The 22220-nt window shown below is 38.9% G+C and overlaps 1 protein-coding gene across 1 annotated transcript in view; it reads left to right on the top strand.

The window, feature by feature from the left end:
* Positions 1–22220, top strand: part of DAAM2 (dishevelled associated activator of morphogenesis 2) — a 175860-nt gene that overhangs the window by 89864 nt on the left and 63776 nt on the right. The window contains 3 exon segments of the mRNA XM_030946526.1: positions 8262–8336; positions 14627–14721; positions 20976–21309. Of these exon segments, the coding sequence (XP_030802386.1) occupies positions 8262–8336; positions 14627–14721; positions 20976–21309 (504 nt within the window).

The following is a 22220-nucleotide window of genomic DNA, read 5'->3' as shown; positions in this document are numbered from 1 at the left end:
GAGGAAAGGTAGGCTCCTGGGTATGTGTTCATTGAAAGTGCAGGGAATTAATGGATCCCCTTATTTGGCAGCTCATTGTTTAGATTATACACTTATCAACAACAAAATATCACACTTGTGAAAAGTAGAGCACGTAAAAGGTGTTAAGCATCAATATGAACTTCAGGTAGTAGTACAGAAGGATCTTTATGCCGCAACAGAGTCAGGAGAACTTACTCAACCAGAGAACAACTTCCATGGCAGAGGCTAAACATTCAGCAGTGGAACAATGTTTAATATTACACTTCAATATTACATTTCAATAATTACACTTCAATTTGGCAAGAAAGCTTTGTCCTGAAGGCAGAAATCACTGAAGAATTCAGTGTGGCCTCAGCTGTACAATTAAGTAGTTCTGTAAATGTAGGGGCGAGTTATCTTCCTGGTCACTTCACACACTATACCCCTAAAATAATGCCTGGTGATGGTGGGATTCCCATCCTATAGCAGGGTTGAATATGTTTGAAGAGGGACAAGCAGGCTTGTATGATCTGTAAGTAACAAAAAGAGGCTGCTGCAATCAGTGCTGGCAGCAAGTTTACATCCATCTGTATTGAGGAGAATGATAAGACACCAAAAGAAGAGCGAAGAGAAGATTGGTTCTTAAAACTGGATGTATACTATACAGTCCTACTAAAATATAAAGTTGCTTAAAAAGGACTCTCTCCATCAATAATCTATTGTTAGTATTATGCCAGATATGCTTATTGTAAACTTAATCTTGGTTTAAACACTACATTTAAATATACATTAAAATCAGTGGTTGAGAATTCTGAGGTTTCAAACAACACTAGTTCTTATCTTCAGCTCAAAACAATGCACTGACCACTTTTCTGCCTGCCAGTTATGCCGCTCTAGTCTATTTTCTGTGAAAAGCTCTCCCTGTGTGTACATGCAATGGATGTCCTGTGTTTTTTAGAGGACCAGAAATAAAAGTATGGCCTTCATCACCCTTAGACTGTTATCAATATCAATAATTGATTTGAAGTGGCTTTGAGTTTTAGAGGAGGTTGGAAATGACACATCATGTGTCGTATATAAGGTACAACTTCAGGAGATTCTGTATCTTTGAGTGCTCAGGAAGCAAAAAAAAAAAAAGTGAGAGATGGCATAATTAGTTCCATAAAAATTATATATTTAACTTGACTAGAAAGTTTTCAGCCCTGGTAGAGCCAACTATCTTTCAAAAATGACTAATAATCCATTTTAATTTCTAAAGGCTGGTGAATTTCTGCAGCACTGAAGCTTCTTTCAGTATTAGGAAATGCTTTCTAAGCAGGAATCCTCATTGTTCATAGATGTATCCCTATTTTACTTTTATACTTTATTTTTTGACAGTGAGTTCCACAGTTTGACAGTATTAGGTATTTTGTAATATAAATAATAATCTGCAACCTTTGATTCTTCCTTTGAAAGAATTGTTAATAAGCAGTATCAGTAGTCGTAATTAGGTTTGTCAAATTACTGACAACAGGGCAGAGCTCAGGCTAAATTAAGCAAAAAAAGAAAAAAAAGAAAAAAACCCACCCTATGATCAGTTAAGGAAAATACCCCTGTGTCATAATTCAGTGAACTGTAAGTATGTATGGATGGATATATCTGACCTTTGTGAGAGGCAATTAGAACTCCTCAGTTGCATGCTCCAACTGGTCATTAATGAATATTCTTCTTTAATAAGTTACACACTAGACTGCTTTTGTGGCAGAAGGGTTATTATCTGCACATCAATAGCTTAATTCCAGAGAGAGAAGTAATGTTTGTTTTTCTCAGTCTGGGTAAATTGTGCTTAAAAGGCTTGGATATAGCTTCCTTCCCAAAACTCTGAGACTATTTGTGTAAATGCTAGTCATGAAGTCTGAGAAATGGAGCAGTGACCACATCTGTCTAGTGAATGGCTCAGTCCTATGATCTGTGCTGTTTCAAAATTGGCATCTCTTGGGACATGGTTGGCTTTTTGGAGGCATAAACTGTCTGACAAGCTTACATGCATTTCAGCTCCACTTCTAAATTAGCATTTTGTCTCACAGCAGATCAAACACATTTTGTGTCTTTTAATGAAAGCACTTTTCATTTGTGATACTTTGGCTGCTCTGAACTGCCACATAGCCAATAGATTGGACAGTGTGTTAATAAACAAGTAGATGTTTCTTTGAAAGCTGAACTTCTTAAAAGTGAAGGAAAGCCAGTAGGTCAGACATGAAAAAAGGGAGAACGGTGATTTGAATGAGTTTGCAGTACAACTTACGTGGATTGATTCTTGGCTGTAATTCAGATTTCCTGTGTAACTGGGTACTGTGTAATTGTCTGCATCCCATTTTTCCTGTTTCTGCTGATCTCACTGATAGAGACACTGTAAAACCCAATACATTAATCTCTTGAAGGACCTTTGTCAGTGTGCAGTGCAAAGTGATGCAAGCCTGATTCAGTGCTAATAGTAGATGTTGTGGTGAGCTGAGTCTTTACATCACTGAAGGGAAAAGAGTTGCACTTGTGGGAAATGAAGAACAGTAATAACCATCTTCCACCCCTCAAGTAAACAAAAACCCCACCTTGTTTTTAGGGCCAAAATATTCATGTGCAAAGCAAGGGTCACACCCTTCACTTTGAAACAGAACATGGACACACGAGTCTGAATCCCACATGCCTCAGATGAACAGTTTAGCAGCTAAGCTGTTATTGTGAAGAGTGTGAGAGGGCTTCAGCTGAGAATTTGAGAATCTTTATCCATCAAAGCTTTCATCTTAATTGATGTAAATTAATGTTAAAATTTCAGTCAACTGTCATTAAAAAAAAATCTAAACATCCCCCAAAAATGCCCAGTTATTTGCAATCAGATTTTCAATTCCTATTGTTTTTCCATAGGAAATTTGAAAAAAATAATCTACAGGGCTATGACAAGTAATACATTTCAGTTTTTCCTAAATTTTCGTAGTTTCTTGTAATGACTTGAACTCCATGATTTATATTTTCTGAGGTGTATGTGATGGTGCTGACCTTTCAGACCAGGTAAAATAACTCATCTTTCAGCTCTGTGATGTACTTGAGAGATGTGTGAAGGCTGTTGAGAGGAGGAACCACACTTACCTTACTGTGGCTTTTGCTAGGAAGTGCCCTTCTTTCTGACCCAAGTATAAACGTGAGCATGCAGTGTCTGGACATGATGCAGTGAACAAGCTTGGACAGGAATTGATATCACAGTGACCTCATTTTATATTCTTCATCTATGTTTGAGCATTGTTTTTATTGATACAGAGGGGAGCTCAGTGAACAGTGTCATGGCATCCTGTCCAAGAAATGTTTTAAACCCACATTTTCTAGCATCAGATGTGTGGCTTATTCCCATCCTGTTGTAAGCAGTGCAAAACAGTAAGGCCAGCTGTCTGCCCTACTGAAGAGACAGGATTGAGAAGGAAGTCATGTTGCTAATGAATAGATGTCATCCCAAGAGTACCCGTGCTTGTCCTCTGACATGTGAAACAGAGGATGCATTTCTTGATGCATCTGTTCAAGGAGGAAGTTTTATGTTATAGTTTGCCTGTTAGGACTTGATGAGTCCTCAGGTAGAAATGATGGTAGAAATAAAGGAGTACTGGGTTTAGTGTCAGTGTGTGCCAGTGTGTTCCTAACTCTGACAATGAATTTTAATTGTCATGTCAGGATATATACCTTTCTGTCTCCTGTAGGAAAGAAACCTTCTAAAGCTGCTAATTCTGTGGATATATTTAGTAATGCTTTGACATGCTCAAAATTTCAGGACATGCTTTGGAGAGCTGCTCAATATTTATGGAGCTGGATTGGTGCAGAGTGAAATAGCAATGTGTCATCACTGGAAACTGAAACCCAGTGCTTGCCCTGAAAGAGCTTCAATGCAGGCAGTTACTGTACAGGCTTTCCTTGTGCTCTTTCTTTCAAGACTGCAGTCATCTTGAAAAACACCATATAAACAATGTCTTTCATGATCCACTCAGCGATGAATATCTGGCATTTCTGCATGATCTTTGTAACACTAGTGTTAGATACTTCTTTTTAGGAAGTTTTGCAACAAAGAGAGTGGTCTACAATGCTTGCTTTGAATATGGTATGGCAGTCTTTGGATTGCAAATGCTTGTCCCACTGACCTGGCATCCTGCAGAAGTGTCTGGTCTCAGAGAACAGCTTACCCAATGGATCAGGTCTCCCAGGATTTGCAGAAAAGGCTTTTGGGATCAGCTGAGCTGTGCACACTTGGCTTTATTTTCTTTCATTTTTGATTGGTTCAGATGATCCAAATATTTGCAGAACTCTATTAAGTCCTAGTTGGGATGAAGTCATAGGTTCCACTTTCCACCAAGTCATGGAGCCTGTCCAAATTAGTGTCAAAGCCTATATAATACCTTGGCTATATTGCAGGCTTGTATAGTATCAAGATCCTGTTTTCACAGCAGTTACATAGTTGTTACTTCGGTGAAGAATGATATGGCCCCTTATAAAGTGCACAAGCTGACGCCTGTTTTTTAATGTAATATTTACACTATTCAAGGAGCTAAAAGAAGGCTTTGCTTTAATAGATTCCTTCAGCTAATATTTTTCCTTATACAGATGGGTTATTGTTTCCAGCTTTTGATACCTATGCAGCTTTATATATTAAAGCTCTTTTTTTCCCCTGTTGGTTGGGGTTTTTTTCCCTACTCAGTGTTCCTGGAGCAAGGGAAAGGTTTTGCCATTATCTTCAAGTTGCTTCGCAGTTTTCTCTAAATATGCTAAAAAAAAAAGCCAACAAAAGAGCAACCCAGCACCCTGTTTTTGCACCCCACACGACAGATTTAATTGCTTTTTATTTTCAATTCATCTTCCCCTTCTTGACAGAAAGCCTGGTGCAACAATCTTTTAGCATGGACAGAACTCACATAATTTAGGCAGTTAAATGTTTGTTTGTTTGGGTTTTTTCCCCAATTGCTCTGATGTTACAGGTGTGAACGTGACTCTTTTAAAAATGTCACTCAGGAGATTTCTGTAAATAAGTCTAATGACTTCATGGGGCGGAAAAAAAATCTACACGCTCGAGTATAAATAGCTTTCTGGGACTTCATATTGAAATAGAATGCCAGGGATTATCCACATTATCATTTATTCTAGCAAAGTAAACCACACATTGACAACCATAAAATTCTGGTGTGAGCAGGGAGTGTGAAGACCACTGAGATTGAATTGACTCTTGCTTAATATGCTTCCAGACCAAAACAACTTCCAAAAGTGAAGATTGTTTAGTGGGGTATCTGTTAAAATTTTTTAACCTCAGCAATGCACATCTTCTGTCTGGGCTTTAATTCAGGAAAAACTCTTACACAATGCGTTCCACTGAAACAATTTTCTTCCCAGTCTTAACTCAAAAAATAAGATTTGTAGACTAACAGTTCAGACTAATTTGTATTGAATGGAGAATAGTCAAAAGCAGGATATACCATGGACCTTGCCTCATTGTCAAGCTAATCATATATACAGATATAATTTAGGCTATCAGAATCTTCCTGTCATAGGTTCTGATTGTGAGATTTCTAGTGGTTTAGGTTCAGGTAGGAAATTGTTCAGAATTCTGATTTTTTCTAGTATATCTAACCTGATGGTTTTCAGTCTGCATGTTTAACAAAGACATCTAGAAATGTTAGTTGCAGCATTCAAGCATTTATACTTATTTTTCCCCCTAAAGAATCTTAAGGACAAAAAGTATTGTAGCTTATTTTGGAATATAAAGGATGAGTTCAGGCATTCCTTAATTTATGTGTGTTTCTTTATTTGGAATTCAGAATGGAGGCAGGAGAAATATAGAGAATACATGTATTGACTGTTCTAACAGTGTTCTTGTCAGGTGTTCTCTGCAAACTATTATAGTTGTCACTAGGACTGTTATAATTCTCTATAGAGAAACATTTCAGAAGGTCACATGAGCACTTGCTGCACTTCAGATGGGTGGCTCAGCCGGGTTCCCTGCAGAATGACCTTACTTCACACTTCTAGATAAGCTCCCTATTCCTGTTGTTCTCCTTGAGGGTGATAAGATTATCATGTAAAAATAATGCTGGATTTATCTTTTGTATGTTTTAATTTACTTTTCCATTGTCAAGGTCACATATTGATTTTTGCAAGGTAGGTTAAGGTCTGCCAAATGTGAAACTGTTGTGTTGTCAGGGTTGTGGCTGCCACTAGATATTATTCTGCACAGAAAAGGGCAGCAAAAGGCAGTCTACCAAAAACATGAGGTGTGGCCATTCCAACTGGCTGTTGGTAGGGAGTTGCATATTTCTGTAATGCTCTAGACATAGACATTTAACATAGATATGGGTCTGTCTGATTCCTGCTTATTGTGGCCAGGAAAGGGAAGTAAAGAAAATCAGCATAACTTCTCAATTAATGTGAGAAACATCACCTTGTTATTAATTGCACTATCTGTTATCATGAGATGGTATGTGGTGTGTGCATAGCATTTGTTGATATAGTTGATATCTCTTGTCGCTTTGCCAGCCTTTCATACTTTTTGGTACAGTGATATTCGTCTGTGTGATGCTTTGTTTAATTCTTCTGCTCTTCTTAGCTGTTCAGCTGGGTGCAAGGGATTAATAAAGACTTGTGACCTGTACTGTGTGACCTGACACTGACCTGAGATGTGTCTGCACTGCAATCCTCCTCTAGATGAGGACAAAGCTGTTTTGTCAGTGTCATGAATGGAGATGCTTCTTCAGTTTACATGTTGAAAATCCAGTGGAAGGAAGAGAGAGGAAGATCCAAATCTCAGTCATGACTTTGTTTTTAATTCAAAATATGAAGATTTTGAGTTGTGCAGAATTGTTGTTGTGTGTTTGTATGTACCCTAGCAGGAAATTGTCAGATACCAAGGTGTTTTCTGAATATGGCTCAAAAACTGTGTTAGAGCTATTTCTCATCTCTAAACCAAATAATGGTGGAATAGCTGAGGTACTCTGATAGACCTACACTTTTAATTTTGTTGTGTGTATCTTCCAGGGTAGCTTTTCTAGTGTAAGCTTTCATACACAGAAAAGATTGGCAAGATCCACAGTATTCATACACCTTTGGTCATTCTTAGGATGAGGCAAGTGGTTCAATCTCTTACCATATGCTAGGAATGTTAGTATTAGTTATTCTTGGTTTATTATGAGAGATGAGGATCTTGGAAAGCAATCCTCATGTTAAGAGTGACTTACACCTATGTAGAAATAAATATATTCATTAGAAGGAAATCTAATTTCCTTTGAGCAGTCAAGGAACAAAAAAGAATTGGTTCCTGAGTTAGTGTAGGTCTTCTTTTAGAAGGTTGATTGAGATTAGCCTACTGAAGACGATTTCAGGTAGATTACATGGGAGGTAAGGAGATAAGGATTAATACTTCTCCTGCTGTAACTGAGGGGATGCTTTTGTGCTCCTTTGGATGTTCTGAGATTTTGCTTGACTTTACATGATATGGTAGGATTAGGACAGGATAGAACAGAATATTTTTCAGTTGCAGGGATGGACAAGTCACCTACTACAACTGCCTGACCAGTTCAGGACTGATCATATTAAAGCAAGTTGTTAAAGACATTGTCCAAATGCTTCTTAAATAATCAACAGTCCTGGGGCATCAGCCACCTCTCTAAGGTGCCTTTTCCAGTGTCTGAACAACCTCTTGGTAAAGCAATGCTTCCTAATGTCCAGGCTGAACCTGTTTTGGTCTATCATATCAGAATGATGCAGTCTTTATCTTCTTTTCAGGTTCCTTTTTTTTTTTTCCTCTCCATAGCAGTTGTTAAACCCCTTTGTTGGTGAATTCCACCTTCACTATAGTGGTAGAGAGACCAAATAATTTATAAGATCTGTCAGTATAAAGATACAAAATATAAACCTGCTATCTGTAAATGGGTTGTTCTTCTACTTGGAAACACAGTATGTTTAAGGGACTGAGGTTTGCTGCTTAGATGCCAAAGATAACTATCTCCATCAAACTTTATTATTCTGTGTTCAATAATCTGAGCTGAAAGGGATTCTTTTTATCTGGCATACCATGGTGACAGTGCTGACTTTACACTTTCAGAAATGTTTGTAATAAATGCCACACGTCCATGTGCTTTGTGCAAAAATACAGGGGAGATAACACAATAAAGAGCACAGCAATGAAGAATCCCAGGTGGTTCTTGAGTGGCTTTCATTCTGTAAAGTCATCTTGTGTAACCTTTCCTAACTTTCTGTTTCAGGAACAAGAAGATCCTAACAAGCTTGCTACCAGCTGGCCAGACTACTACATTGACCGCATCAATTCCATGGCAGCAGTAAGTTACCTCTCCTGCTAAACAGGGAAGATTTCCTACCACAGAGATGTGTTTCTTTAGGAAGAAGTCCTCAAAGGGAAAGAATGTTAGCCCAAAGGCATAACTGATTTAAAATAGGGCTTCCAAAAGAAGAGTGTGAGGATTAAGAAAGAGCCCTGCTCTAGCATTAGAAAGCACTATATTAGAAAGCACTATAAGCATTTTCTTTTTTTATTTCTACAACACTTAGCACTGAAGGCAATCAAATTAGAGTCTGAAATGAAAATTGAAGAGAATATTTGATGAATCAGCAAAAAGCAACTGTTTAAAAACTAGGCGAAGTTTTATTTTGTTGTATGATTTCAAGTTGATTTGTAACCAATCTACAAAATAACACTTGGGTTCTTAGTTTAATAGAAGAATTAAAGAAAAGGTAGTTGTTTATATGAGATAACATCCAGTAATATAAGAGCACATAAATAAAAGCGCATAAAGCTGTAACACCTTAGCCGTAAGATACAAGCCAAGAAGGTATTTGCGGAAAACCTTTTTTAATTGTCCCTGTTCATTTGTTGTATACTGTGTCTCTTCCTCTGAAACAGCAATAAAGCTGGTCACCAGCAGAATCAGAGCATCTGCATATAGTGTTCACTGATCTCCTTTGATTTGGTAGATTTTACATTTTTAAATTTGATTCTTTTACTGAATTTGTAGTCAAATTTTTCCTCCAATTACTCGTGTACAGTGTCTACTCAGCTGTAGTTGATGGTTGTGCAAAAATGATGATAGAGTTCTGTTCCTAGCATCTTAGGTAGTACACCTTGCTTGTTTACTTATGCTTTTATTTTAGATTCCAGAAGTCTTCTCTGCGCCTTTTGCATTGTGTTTATGAGCTACAAAATCATTTCATAAAACGAATGTCTTAATGTATGCTAAATATGGCAGTAATTATGTACTTCTCATGGTAAAATACGTCTTGCCGAGTAAAACAACCTAAGATTTGCAAGCTATAATAACTCACTTAAGAGGATAAAAGAAAAGCTGCTTTCTACTGAGAGTTGTGAACAAACGAAACTATCGCCTTCCTTCATGCTGTATTTTCATGGGGCAGAGTAAGGGAATAGAAAGAATTTGGACTTATTTTTAGAAAAGACATTGAGCTTTAGTGACTGGCATGACACTCTGCTTTGATTTCCTGACTGAACAAATTTACTCTACTAGGGCCATTAAGGGGAAAAAAATTAGTATGAAACCTTGCAGTGTTACTGAGCCAAATACTTCTGGTAGGATTTGATCCAAGGCCTCTTGAATCTACTGAAGTTTTTCCATTGATTTCAGTGACTTTTGGGTTAGTCTTTAAATGATCTTGATGTAAACTTGGAGTGAATATGTATACACCACTGCTGCAAATCTGGAACAGCTCCATGAAATGAGACTATATTTTGGCCCATGTTTCTAATTTTAAACGTGTTTTAAGAGCACCAATAAACACCAGCCCTGGTAATGTTGTTTGCATGCCTGGATGCCAATGCCTGAATGATTGATAACCTTTTATTTGGTTTCAAGACTCGTGATTCACTCTTGTGCTCGAGGTGTTGAGAAGACACACTGGAGTTAAAACCCCTGCTTCTGATTTACCATTTGGTTCCTTCATTTTTCAGCAGGTGAAACCCAGTTGACTTGATTTTGCTGAAATTGTATCAGCGGAAAACTGGAGTAATCCAGCTAAGAACCAGCTCCAAGACATGTTTAAAAGACATGTTCTGTTCATTATTATTTAGACCTCTGAGATTTCTAACTTTCAAACAGTTATTTTTGGGTCCCGTATAATTTCAGTTCTAAATTTAGTGGTGGGTTTTTTAAATATTTTTTTTTAAAACTGCTTCCAAGTGGAGTTGACTTTGAAGCTGTGAAAGAAAAACGTGTTTCATGTTGCTTCCTGACAATTTCTAGTGTATTTCAGTTTGTGTCTCTTGGGCACTATCAGGTATTACAATATTTCAATTGGAAATGTTGCAAGAAATATTGGAGTTGAAGTGGTAGTAATAATCACAGAAGTGTTAGTTTAAAATGCCTTAAATCCTGCTTTTAATGAAATTTTATCTTTGTATCTCCTGTGGATTCGTCATATAATAATCTTTTCATATTTATCTTTCACATCCTTTTTTATGTCCTTTTGTTTAATTATGAAGTCCTTTTTTAATATATACTAGCTTGGCAAGTATGTTCCTCCTACTCCCTGAATGAGTGGAAATGGCACCTTTTTTGTGCTGATATCATTAGGTATCTTTCTGTGGATTTCAGCGGGCCAGGGCTCCTGTGCTCAGGGATCACTTTCTCAGAAGCCCTGCTGTATCTGCCCTTCACAGATTATGTTTGAGAGCAATGTGGTGATTCCTGACATGTTTGACGTTCCCTACTTGTAACCTTAGACCACTATGTTAGGAAGCACTTTAGGTCACAGATTCCTGATCCAGTTCAAAAAAACGTGCATTTTATGCACAGTTCTCTTCCCATAATTGTTTCTGTTGCTATGACTTCTCAGATTTTTACGTATTTTAAACCAAACTCTCACAAGAGCAAATGTCTAAAACTCTATCTCTTTACTAGTGTGCGATTCACAGCATGTGGAGGCCCTGTCCCAGACTCCAGGTAGTCTGACTGGAAGGCAGTAGAACATTGGTACACTGTCTTCTGGACCAGTCATTAAGACAAAGGGACAGCTGCTAATCATGTTTAATTTAGAAAGCGAAGCCTCCAAATTTGTCTAGTCCCCTGATCTCTATGTGCTATAAATGATACTAGGGAGTGGGACAGGGTGCATGCCCACAATAGAAGATTGTTTCCATTATCAATGTTATTGTCATCTGCTGAGTCATCAAAACACAGAAGTTTATTTTCTTAAAAATAGAGCAGCTGCCCTGTTATTATAACATGTAAAGAAATGTCCCTGTGCTCCTCCTGCTCTCCTTGCCCCTGACACTATTTGGTAGCACAAATAAACACAAAGCATGCACTTTCCTGGGGTGGAAAAATTCTGACAGCATTGTGTTGCTTTTATGATCTTGGCTGTGGATGCATTTTCACAGAGAGACTTTCAGGTGAGCAGTAGTTGAAAATCCAGCTTTTCTGGAGAGGTGGCTCAGTCAAGATTGTGAGATGGGTCAAGATTAATAAATACAGCTGTAACCAGGACCTTTTCCTTGACTCAGAAACCATTTATATAAGGCAGAGCAGCTTCACAGGAAGTTAAAAATATATATGTCTTTCAGGAGAATTTAGCAGGTGGATGATAACTTTCTTCTCTAAGTTGGATAACATATATGTTACTTTAAACTTGCATAGAAGTTCAGGATTTTTTAAAATTACATCTACTCATAGTTTATTATTTATAATTTTTTCAAATAAATTTATTCTAATAATAATTTATTCTATTAGTTCAGCCTTAATGTAGTTAGAGATGTGTGGTGCACCTTGAATTTCAACTGACTATAATGAGAAGTCAGAACATCCAGGTTGCTTTTTTGCTCTTCATTCTTTTTGTTTCTTACCTTTTTCATTTCACACGTGTTGAGGCTATGAAGTAAAGTTGGGTCTGTTATAAAGTGTGTTGTTGATGCTGGTTATGCCTTTTCTTTCTTTTCCTCTCTCTCTCTCTCTCTTTCCCCCACATACTGTCATCATGTATTTTCCTTCCTGGTAGTTTTGGGGAATGATTAGCCATTATGGTAAGATGTGGGAAAAATCTATGCTTTTAAAAAAACTAAAATATTTCATTTTATGTGGAGCCAAAATTTCAAAATAATTTCCTATACTACCTGAAGTTTTACATATAAAATTCCACACAAATTATTGCTTTCACAAATTCTTGAATTTTTTTAACTGGCAAATCAAGTAAATAGATGCTATACTTTCCGAGGTGATACACTTGCTCTGGAAAATTTCAAATATACTAAATATGCTTATAAAAAGGGCCCTATGTATACACTATCTTTTAGGCACCAGAAAAGGACCTGGCGCTCTTTTCTTCCCCTTCCTAGTATTCTGGTTAACTGATGGTAGCTATCTGCCTCCTGAGCCCAGCAGACATTAGTCCTTGAGTGCAGTTTGTTCTTCAGGAAAGCAATTCATAAGTCAACCACATGAATGAAATCCAAACTCAAATAATGACAATTTCCTCCCCTCTGTCTCCCAGGAACAGTTATATTTTTTATAACTCTTGCTGAGAAAGCCATTTCACAAGGCAAACCCAGTCTTTTTAGTGAGGGCATGAGGATTTGAATTCCTGGCCATTCACAAGAGTGAGAAATGAAGGGCTCTTGGCTGCCTGCAGCTTTAAAAAAGGGGTTTTCCATAATCATCCTCTGTTGTAAAGGCAGGATTATTTGTATTTGTTTCATTTGGAAATGGGCCTTTTTCGCTCTGAACGAAGTACTGTTGAGTGCCTTCCTACCATCCATTTGCTTTCCCCCAAAATGGCTCAGAGGAGAAATTAAGCCATTGGAGGAACGGGAACTTTTCAAAGGAGCATTTATGGGCCAAAGGAAAGATGACCAGATGGGCTGTCACCCAAGAAAATACAAATCAAACCCCAAATCGCACCTGAGGACTTTGCCATCCATAATGCCTGTTCAGGATTTCTGTTTATTTTTCGAAGAGGGGGGATCATATACGGCTTGGCTTAAGAATTTCAATTTATGTTTCTGGCTGTCGGGGGATGCTGGCAAAAGATAAAACATCATCAGCTCATTTTCCATCAGTAGCGCTCTGTCATTCCATTAGGGCAGGAAATAGCTTGCTCTGTGACTGAGTGAATTTGACTTTAGCATGGATCAGAGAGGAGCCCTAGAGTTAAACACATCTCCCCGTGCCAGCTGTTCAGCATAAGACAGCAACGGCGTGCAGCCAAGTGACCACCCTCAGGATCCGACACACGTGCTGGCATCACATGACTTGCAAAACTGAGCAGTGGGAGCCCTTCCAGGGGAAGTGAGGTGTTGGGATGGTGGAGAGGATGGAGAAGGTTAAAGGAGGTTCTGGTGAGACAAAGGTTTTCTTTGGTGCTTGCTAAACAGTAAAATAAAGACTGAAATATTTTGCTGTGGTGAGCCATAATTGTAGCTCCTCAGATTCCACCACAGAGAGGTACAATATCAGATCCCTGATAGATGATACTAGTTTAATTGGGTTATTCATTTGAGAAGGGGTTCAGAGCTGCTTTCCAGATACCACTGAGTGATATCCACAAGAAATCCTGCCAAAAAGAGAGTCATTTATCCTCTCCTTTTACAGCTTGAGCAACTAAGAAGACATAGCTATAGGCTAAAAATTTCCAGCATTAAGTCTTGACTTCTTCAAAAGACACACATGGGACTTGTGAGCCTGAGTGATGTATGTAAAGGGCACTGCAGAGTCTTGCTTCACATAACAAGGTTGCAGTGGTGCTGAGTGTAGGTCTGGAACCCTAATTTTCCACTGATATACCACTTTTTTGAGGGCTTTGTCTGACTTTGAGAACCATAATTTTTTGTGTGTATTCTACTCATTGTCTCTCACCTTAATTTACACTCTCCCACAGCAACTTCAGTTCCAGCTGACTGCAAGCTCTTGTATTTGCAAGCTGCATATGGAGGGGGGAGATCTAGGCTTCATGTATTTCAGTTTACTTGTTAAAAAAAAAGGGATAGAGATTTTTATGATGCTCCAGCTTTTTCCAGTAAGTGTTCCTAATTAATAAGGACAAAGTGTATAGGTAACACCAGCATCTTAAAACAGGTGATATACTTTGCATGGGGAGGAAAAGTCAAACTTGTATGTACAGAAAATGTAATTCAGGGTACTTGCAGGCTTTCTAGTCACTTGAAGAAGATTTTATGCTTTGAAACCTGACACATAAGTCTGGTTTGGGTTTTTTTTTTCCCCTCCACCCCAAATCCCTCCAGTCATGTCACTCTAATAAAAGATATTGCCTCTCCCTACAAACTTTGCCTCACACATCCATAGATCACCACAGCAGATTGCTGTTCCAAATTAGGTACAGTTTTCTGCGGGCATACTGGCAAATGTGATTTTTGGGGGGTAATCTGAGAACCCTAGTTTAGCCAGTGTGGCGAAGTGATATGCTGCTGCCAGTCCACATGAGCAGCCTCATCTGGATTCAGTTTTGTAGCTGAGGCACTGCTTTCCTGGTGAGAGGTCAGCAGGCACCTCTGCATGTGTTGATGGGATAGTTGTTTTTCATAATTCCTGGCCTGTCTCTTAGCTTCCACGCAGCTCAGGCTTTCCTAATTGCCACCTTCTTTTGTGACCAGATGCAGACTCTGTATGCTTTCGATGAAGAAGAAACAGAAATGAAAAATAAAATAGTTGAAGACTTGAAGACAGCTCTGCGGACGCAGCCCATGAGGTAATGCTGTTTGCCTTTCATCGCGATTCGCTGCCTCCACACGGTCACATGTGACACCGCCAGCAGTGGCAAGGACAGAAACCTCATTGTCCCACCTCACACAAGCCTCTCTGAGGTTTCAGACAATCCTCAGAGAGCCCTACAGTCCCTGGTCTGGGCCTGCTTAGTTGGCAGGCTAACTAATTTCACACTAATGCTGAAACATGTAGTTTCAGGAAAATAAAAGACAAAGTCTACTGTGAAAAATCTGTGGCAGATATTTGCAAACACATGGGATTACTATGAAGATCAGATTTTAGTCTTCACAGCCCCCTCATCTCATGTAATTTGATTCACTTTGGGCAAAGTCTCAGCCTCTACTCTGAACTTTGAATTTAAGCTTCCCCTTATCTTTAGTAATGTGAACTGTTTAGTACAAAGCAGGTAATCCATCTGACATCACCTGGTTTGGCATTCTTCCCGTTCATTCTGTGTTGTAACTGTGGCACAGAAAAATGTAAAGAGACTTTATTGTGTACTGTCTTTGAAGGTAAGGTCATCTTTTTCTGGGAACAAAGCTCTGAACAATAGCAAACTAACTAGCATAGAAACCTTCTCAATTTAACACTTGGAAGAGCAGTGGGGAGAAACAATAACTTTTGTTGATATGATTTCAGGAAACACTCAATCAAAAAAATTCTGAATTATTTTTATATTGGCCAAATACTTTTGTACCCACACCATGCTGAAGTCATAGTTTCAGAGAGCTTCAGTAATGCCTAACCAAATACAGTTCTCTTTTGGGGGGGGGATCCTAACCAAGCAAGTGAAATAAATAAATAAAAGCAATCCAGAAACTAATCTCAAAGAATTTTCATTGCAGTTACTTTGACTTGAAGTGAAGATTTTTTTGGGACTTCTTGCAGAGCTAAGTGCTGATTGTGCTTCTCCCTTTCATAATCTTTAAAAAATTGACTGCATGCAGCTTCTCTAGTTTTTACCTCCTGTTTATTTCCTGGTTTGATGGGCTTTAAGAGAGCACAAAATCATATTCTGGTGCTCTTCAAGCATAAAGATTTATCAGGCTTTGGTAATTTTACATGTCAGTAGAGTGAATGCTTTTAACATGGAAGCAGAGAAGTTGTAGCCTATACTGTGACCTAAGTCAAGAGTGACTGTTTGATGCTGTCTGTCACTGTCCTAAAGCAGAGAACACAGTAAAATGCAGCTGGACTCTGTTAAAATGGAAGCTGAGGCACCTGTCAAGCTTCCAACTCTCTCCAGGCTTTTAAACCAAAGTCCTGTGCAGCTGGGACTTGATATAGCAAAACTGTTACATTAAGGTGGAGCTGGTTTGACGATTGCTCTGTGAAGGTGACAGCTTTCATTGAATGTAGCCACAGCAGCAAGGCCTCTTTGCTTTGTCCAGCTGAAACACTTTGGTGGCCCTATTGGTTGTTCTGCGGTGTCATTTTGAATAGACAGCCCAAACTCCTTGTTGAGGACAAAGCAATAGAGAAGAAGAGCGAGCAATGAGCTTTTGAGCAAATTCTTTTTGTTCAAAGCCTTGCAAGATTTTTCTTCTCCAACCTGTATTGCATCTGCTGGATCCCTTTGATAGCAGCCTGTTGCTTCATCTGTTTGTAATAACCCTAACAAGCACAAGCATCAGTAGAAGCATCTATAGGCTGCCCTATAAAGTCTTCACAATTGCTGGCGATGGTTGTGGGGCTTTAAAAAAAAAAAAAAAACAACAGTTAAACCAAGCCAAATTTTGAGTTAAGTCCTGTGTCTCAACTAATTTCCAGCGTCTCAATTTGTTAGCTGCCAAATGGGCTGCATGCCAGTGCCTGATCAACAAGCCAATTTCTTCTTGATGGAAAGGTTGCAGTAGAGAGGCCCTCAGCTCCACCAAATCCCTCTCATAAGCAGTATGATACCTCAGCCTTCAAAATACTGGTCTTTCTAGTTTAATTTGGATATCAAATCCTGTTTTCTTTGCCACTTCTATTCATCAGGCCTCTGAAGAAAATAGAGACCTAAATTCACACAGGATGAACTGTCTGGAATCCCTTTGTGATAGCAGGTTGCACGTGGGCTCTGACAGCTTACCAATAGGCTCCTCTGCTTGAATTCTCTGATCCAGAGGGATCAAAAGAAGAAAAATACATGCATTTGGCTCTCTGTTTTATTTTATTGTAAACTGTGTGTCTTCTAGTAGATAATGCAGAGTAATTAGTAAGCTCTGTCTCTAGTCCAACCCACCAGTTCTAACAGTTAAAAATAAAGCAGACCTATCCAAACTCAAGTTCCTATCCTCTTTGTAGAAAATGGGATAGGAGTATCCCTGGGGCAGTTTGTGGTCCCCTTTGAGCACATGCACCTTGTTTGGTATCTAGGAGCTGCCGAAAAATAATAAATCCAGGTTGTGTCTTAGTGCAGGGGAATGATCACAGCCACAGAGAACACAAATGCTACATCTGCATCTTGTAAAGAAACACATTTTCTCTCAGATTTGTAAAAACTCAGAACTATAAACAATTGTGATGACAAACTGTTGGACAGAAGCAGTGGGAGAAGAGCTTTCGTTTGGTATTTTAGTGCCCCAAAATGGAGGTTCAGAAGTGCAGCAAAAGCAAAAACTTAAAAGGAACTGGGAAAAAAATTGCTTTTTGGAGTCCTTGAAAAATACCTTCTTTAGTCTGAGTCATCACTCATTCCTTTTACTGTCTGCATTTTTCCTTTTGTTTTATTCAGATTTACCTCCTGCTATTTTTTGTTTGATTTAGCAGTACTGCATCCAGGTGCATAATGAAGAGGATCATTTATGCAACCAGCAAAGAAAATCCATGATGCTGAATTTTTTGGCAGTTCAGTAGTTATCAGGATTATGTGTGCCCTCGGTTCAAAAACTAATGCTGCAGGGAAGTGTAGCTTTGCCTGTTAACAGGGTGGGAACATCCTGCTCTCTGGACACCCACAGCATATGATCTTTTTGTCTTTCCTGAGCTGGATCAGGTCTTACAGGGAAGCTGTACCCCCAACACTTGGAATCCATCACTGGGTCGGTTCCTCTTTGGCCACCACATCTGTATTTGGATGAAAGGTTTATTATTAGAGCTAGCTAACTCATTCTGATCAACGCTCTCTAAAACTTGAAAGGCAAAGAGGTGCCCTGCCTTTTAAAGTGTGCTAAACTGGTCAAGTGAGAGTCTGAGGTGAGGTTATGCTTTAATTTGCTTGTTTAGCACCTATTAAAATACACTCTGCTTTATTTACATTTCAGTATTTGAATGTGTTAGCCAGAATGCGTTGGCGTATATGTTTAACTTTACACTTCCCGGTCTAGAACCAGACCTTACTTTGCAGCACAGAGGTTGGGTAGGACAGGAGTTAGTTACACGTGCTGTGTACTGTGTGCAAGAAGGTTCTTTACTTGTATGAGTTGACTTTGCTTTTGCACATACACACAGATACCTGCATAGAGGCAGACAGATGCACAAACACCAACAGTGTGAGGATTGTGGCTCTCTGGCTGTCAGCTAAACTCCCACTTCTTTTTCTACCTCCTACAGATATTTACTCACACACCTCCCCACACCAAACAAATCCTCTGAGAGTATCTGTTGGGCCAGGAACTGCTTTTGCCATTTCTTTACCTTCCCCTGCATGGTTTCTGCCTTTTCTGGAGAATTAGGGACTAAGTGTTTGGAAAAAGGAAGATGAACATCATAATTTGATTCCTGCTTCTGATTGCAGCTGAAATAGAAGGGTACTTTCTTGCTGTTGAGTAAGACGACTCACTGTTTGCTCTCTGGGCTAGGAATAGTACAGGAAAGTCCCAACATTGTTTTAAATTATGTCATTAATCAAGTTTTGTCACACACACCGCTTTCCAGCGCATGCCTTCTTTTTGCAATGACCTCATCCTAACAGTCCTAGAAAAATTGCGCTGCCAGTGAATTTAGTGAGAGTTTGTACTTTATTGGGACAATGTGACTTTTATGCATTTACCATTTTTTTCACATGGTCATCAGGGCAGGCAAAAATACATGAAAATTGTAGTGCCTTGCTTGTCTTGTCATAAGATCGTGTGTTCTATCCCAAAGTGCATTTAGGAGACCTTTTGCTCTGCTACTTCTTAGGATGTTTCCATCAGTATTGCTCTGTAACTTCAGAAACATTCATCTTAAGTCTTCCCTCAGCCCTGGAAGTTAAAAAAACAGGGGAAAAAATTGTGTCTCACCCCCAACCCCCAAAAGACAGAGGGAACAGATAAAGTATAGAATGGAACTTTGAAGGTAAGGAGGACAATTTAAAGTAGCCCCTCCATAGTAGAGACAACAGTAACTCCACTCTTTATAGGCCCAGGGAATTGATCAGAATTCTTTTGCATTGTTGTTCAGTAACATGCTGAGTTTTGCTTATTTTTTTTCCAAATAAATCCTTTGCAGCAACTCTTCTAGCGATGAATGCACTTGTTTCAGTCTTCTTTGTCAAGCTAGTAGCAAATGCATTGCAGAAACTTAACTAAATCTGAATCTTTCTGTAATCAATTTGAATAACAAACTGCTTTGGCTGACTTCCTGGTGCACAATGTCGATGCTGCTCTTGGGTGTGGAAGGAGAGGGTCTTTTGCTCCTATGATTTGGTAGGGTAGACAAAATGATGCATCCAGAGAATGTGAAGTCAGACCTTGCAAACTTGGCTGGTTGTCTTAGCAGGATTCAGTTAAACCATGTTTTCATTTTTGGTGTGCACATGTTCCTGTGTGTGCCCTTACTCTGACAATCACTTTGAAATTCAGTTTTGAACAAAAGCCAAACATCAGACTGAAACTTTGTTGAAGGCACCAGGCTTTTCCATATTTTTGGTCAAATTGCTGGCTCACATAAACTGAAAGTTGACAAATCTATCAGCATAGTGAGTGTAACTTTCAGGTAGGCTCTGAAAATTCCTTTGTGGTGTGGAGTGTAACCATCAAAAGACTATACTGAATCCATGTTATCCAGAGAAATGTAAGTATGGCTTGGGTTTCTCTTATTGGTACCGGGATATGAACGGAGACCAGTGAAATTTGCTCTTTCAGTATGGTGCTTCCATTATTACTGATTATAAGTAACAGCATCTCATGGAGAGAAAAAGAAAGATGGTACATTAGGGAAGAAGTGGGACTGGGTAAAAGTGCAATGACACAGAATTTTGGTACTTTTAATTTGTTACACAGTTGGCAATTGTTAGCAACCTTTTCAATTGCGTGAAGTGTCTTTCTATATTATGCTGTTCGAAGTGTGGCCATGGACAAATCATGGCTGGTGTACATTTCTATAGACTGAAAATTCAAGTGTGATGCACATGGTTTTGCATTCAGACATTCCAAAAAATGTACCTACCTGAGCAACATGTTAGAGGAAGCAAATGGTGCAGTCTAAGGAAATTATTTGCAACCCTTTCCATGTCTTTGAATCCCCATTTTTAATCCTAGGAACTTCAAGCAAAACATTGCTAGAATGATTGGTTTGAAGTAACTTATCTAATTCTATCCTTTTCCAGTGATTTGTCTAAAGGGCAGTTTGCATGGTCTGAAGTTACCCATCTGGATTTTTTAACCCTGGTTTTCAACAAAAGCAGAGGAGCATTACCATTTACAGAAGAACATGCCCCTTTTAAATACAACATGTTCCTACACATATGTCATGGGATTGGAGTGTGAAGGCAGTATGGCTGATGGACAGAGTGGGAATGAGTTCCCCTTTGTCAGTGTGCCCAAATCCTGGAGGTGAAACCTATAAGCAGCATTGGCTGAAAGTTAGAGCTAAGCCTAAAAATGGTTTTTCAAGGTAATCTGAACTCATAACTAAAAGTGTGGTGACAAGTCTGTGTGTTGGGTGTATTAGCACGTATGTAAGATGGAACAATTCAAAAGAATCCCTTCAGCCTTGAAAAGGCAGCAGCTGTTGAGGTGAACCACAGCAGTGTTTGGTGGTAACTGCAACAAAGAACACAGAGACCAAACAGAAGTGTAAGATGATAGCATATAATTACCCTGAAACTATGTAACACACCATTATTAGCTGGAATGTTTTCTCTCTTGGTTTGTTTGCTTTGTTTTTCTTAAATACCTGGGAATTGTTCTGTGAATTTAGGCTGAAAACTAGCCAGCTTTTAAAGATCTGGGGTTGAATAATATGGTGTCTTTTGAATAAAGTGACTTTGGTCTGCTTTCCTTGTTTTTCCTACTTGTTTTTTGTTTTTTGGTTTTTTTCTCTTTTTAGGTTTGTGACTAGGTTTATTGAGCTGGATGGCCTGAGCTGTTTGCTGAACTTCCTGAAGAGCATGGACTATGAGACCTCGGAGAGTCGCATCCACACATCCGTTATAGGGTGTATCAAGGCACTGATGAACAACTCCCAAGGACGGGCTCATGTCCTGGCCCATCCTGAAAGTATCAACATCATATCCCAGAGCTTACGGACTGAGAACATTAAGACCAAGATTGCTGTGCTGGAGATCCTTGGGGCTGTCTGCTTGGTACCAGATGGTCACAAAAAAGTCCTGCAAGCCATGCTTCACTACCAAGTCTATGCTGCAGAAAGGACAAGATTCCAGGTAAAAGGAGGGTGCTTTCACAGAAATACCCAGAATGAAGAATCTCTGCCGGAAGTGATTTTTGAGTGTATATATTGCAAACTTGCTAAGTGGTAAAAAGGCAATATTTATCATTTTGTTTTAGGAAGGGAAATTCCTCAAATAGGTTATTACTATACGTGTATACTTATATTTATACTTCTATTTCAAGACATATTGCTTGTCATTAATGCTAACTTAAAATTCCATATATTTTGCTTGAAAATGGAGGTTCACTTTCCTAAATGAAAGCTGATTATCTGCTCATACTCTAGCTTGATGGCATTTCTGGGATGGTAATGATTTGTTCTGTCCTAGAAGCTGAAGCCACAGAATTTCAGGACACTCTGCTCTGATCTTAAATCCTTAATTTAATAATAAAAGAATTGCGGATTAAATAGTGGAGATGAAGAAATAAATTATGTATAGTGGAGGCACTTCACTTGCCACTTAGCAATCAACTTGTGAATCGTCATCACTTAGCAATTGTTGGCTCGGATAACTCCCATTCAGACCACAGAAGGGAAATGCATTCTCAGAGACCTTGAAGTAGGTCAGTGACAGGTTTTTATTGTGGAAACTGCTGGCTGCTACTATAACGTTCCTCCTCCCAGTGAACTGAGCACCTTTACAAAAAGATAGTGGAGAATCTGTTGTGGCGTCTGAAGCTGTGACTCCTTAACTTTGGGATAATCTAACCCGTTTACTGTTCTTCCTTAGAAGAAATCATTAGTGTGGTGTTGTGCCAACAGGGATGGGATCCCTGTGCTTGACAGTCGTTATCTCTTACCTCCTCTCAGCTAATGGGTTTTAGGCTAATAAAATAGTAAATGGGGAAACAGTCTGTGCTGGTGGACAGTAGCTGCCAATGAATGTTTGTGTTAGAACCAAAG

The sequence above is a fragment of the Camarhynchus parvulus genome, chromosome 3, assembly GCF_901933205.1.
Source record: "Camarhynchus parvulus chromosome 3, STF_HiC, whole genome shotgun sequence".
NCBI lineage: Eukaryota > Metazoa > Chordata > Aves > Passeriformes > Thraupidae > Camarhynchus > Camarhynchus parvulus.
Note: the sequence above shows the minus strand (reverse complement) of the source record. Positions and strands in the feature narration are given on the sequence as shown.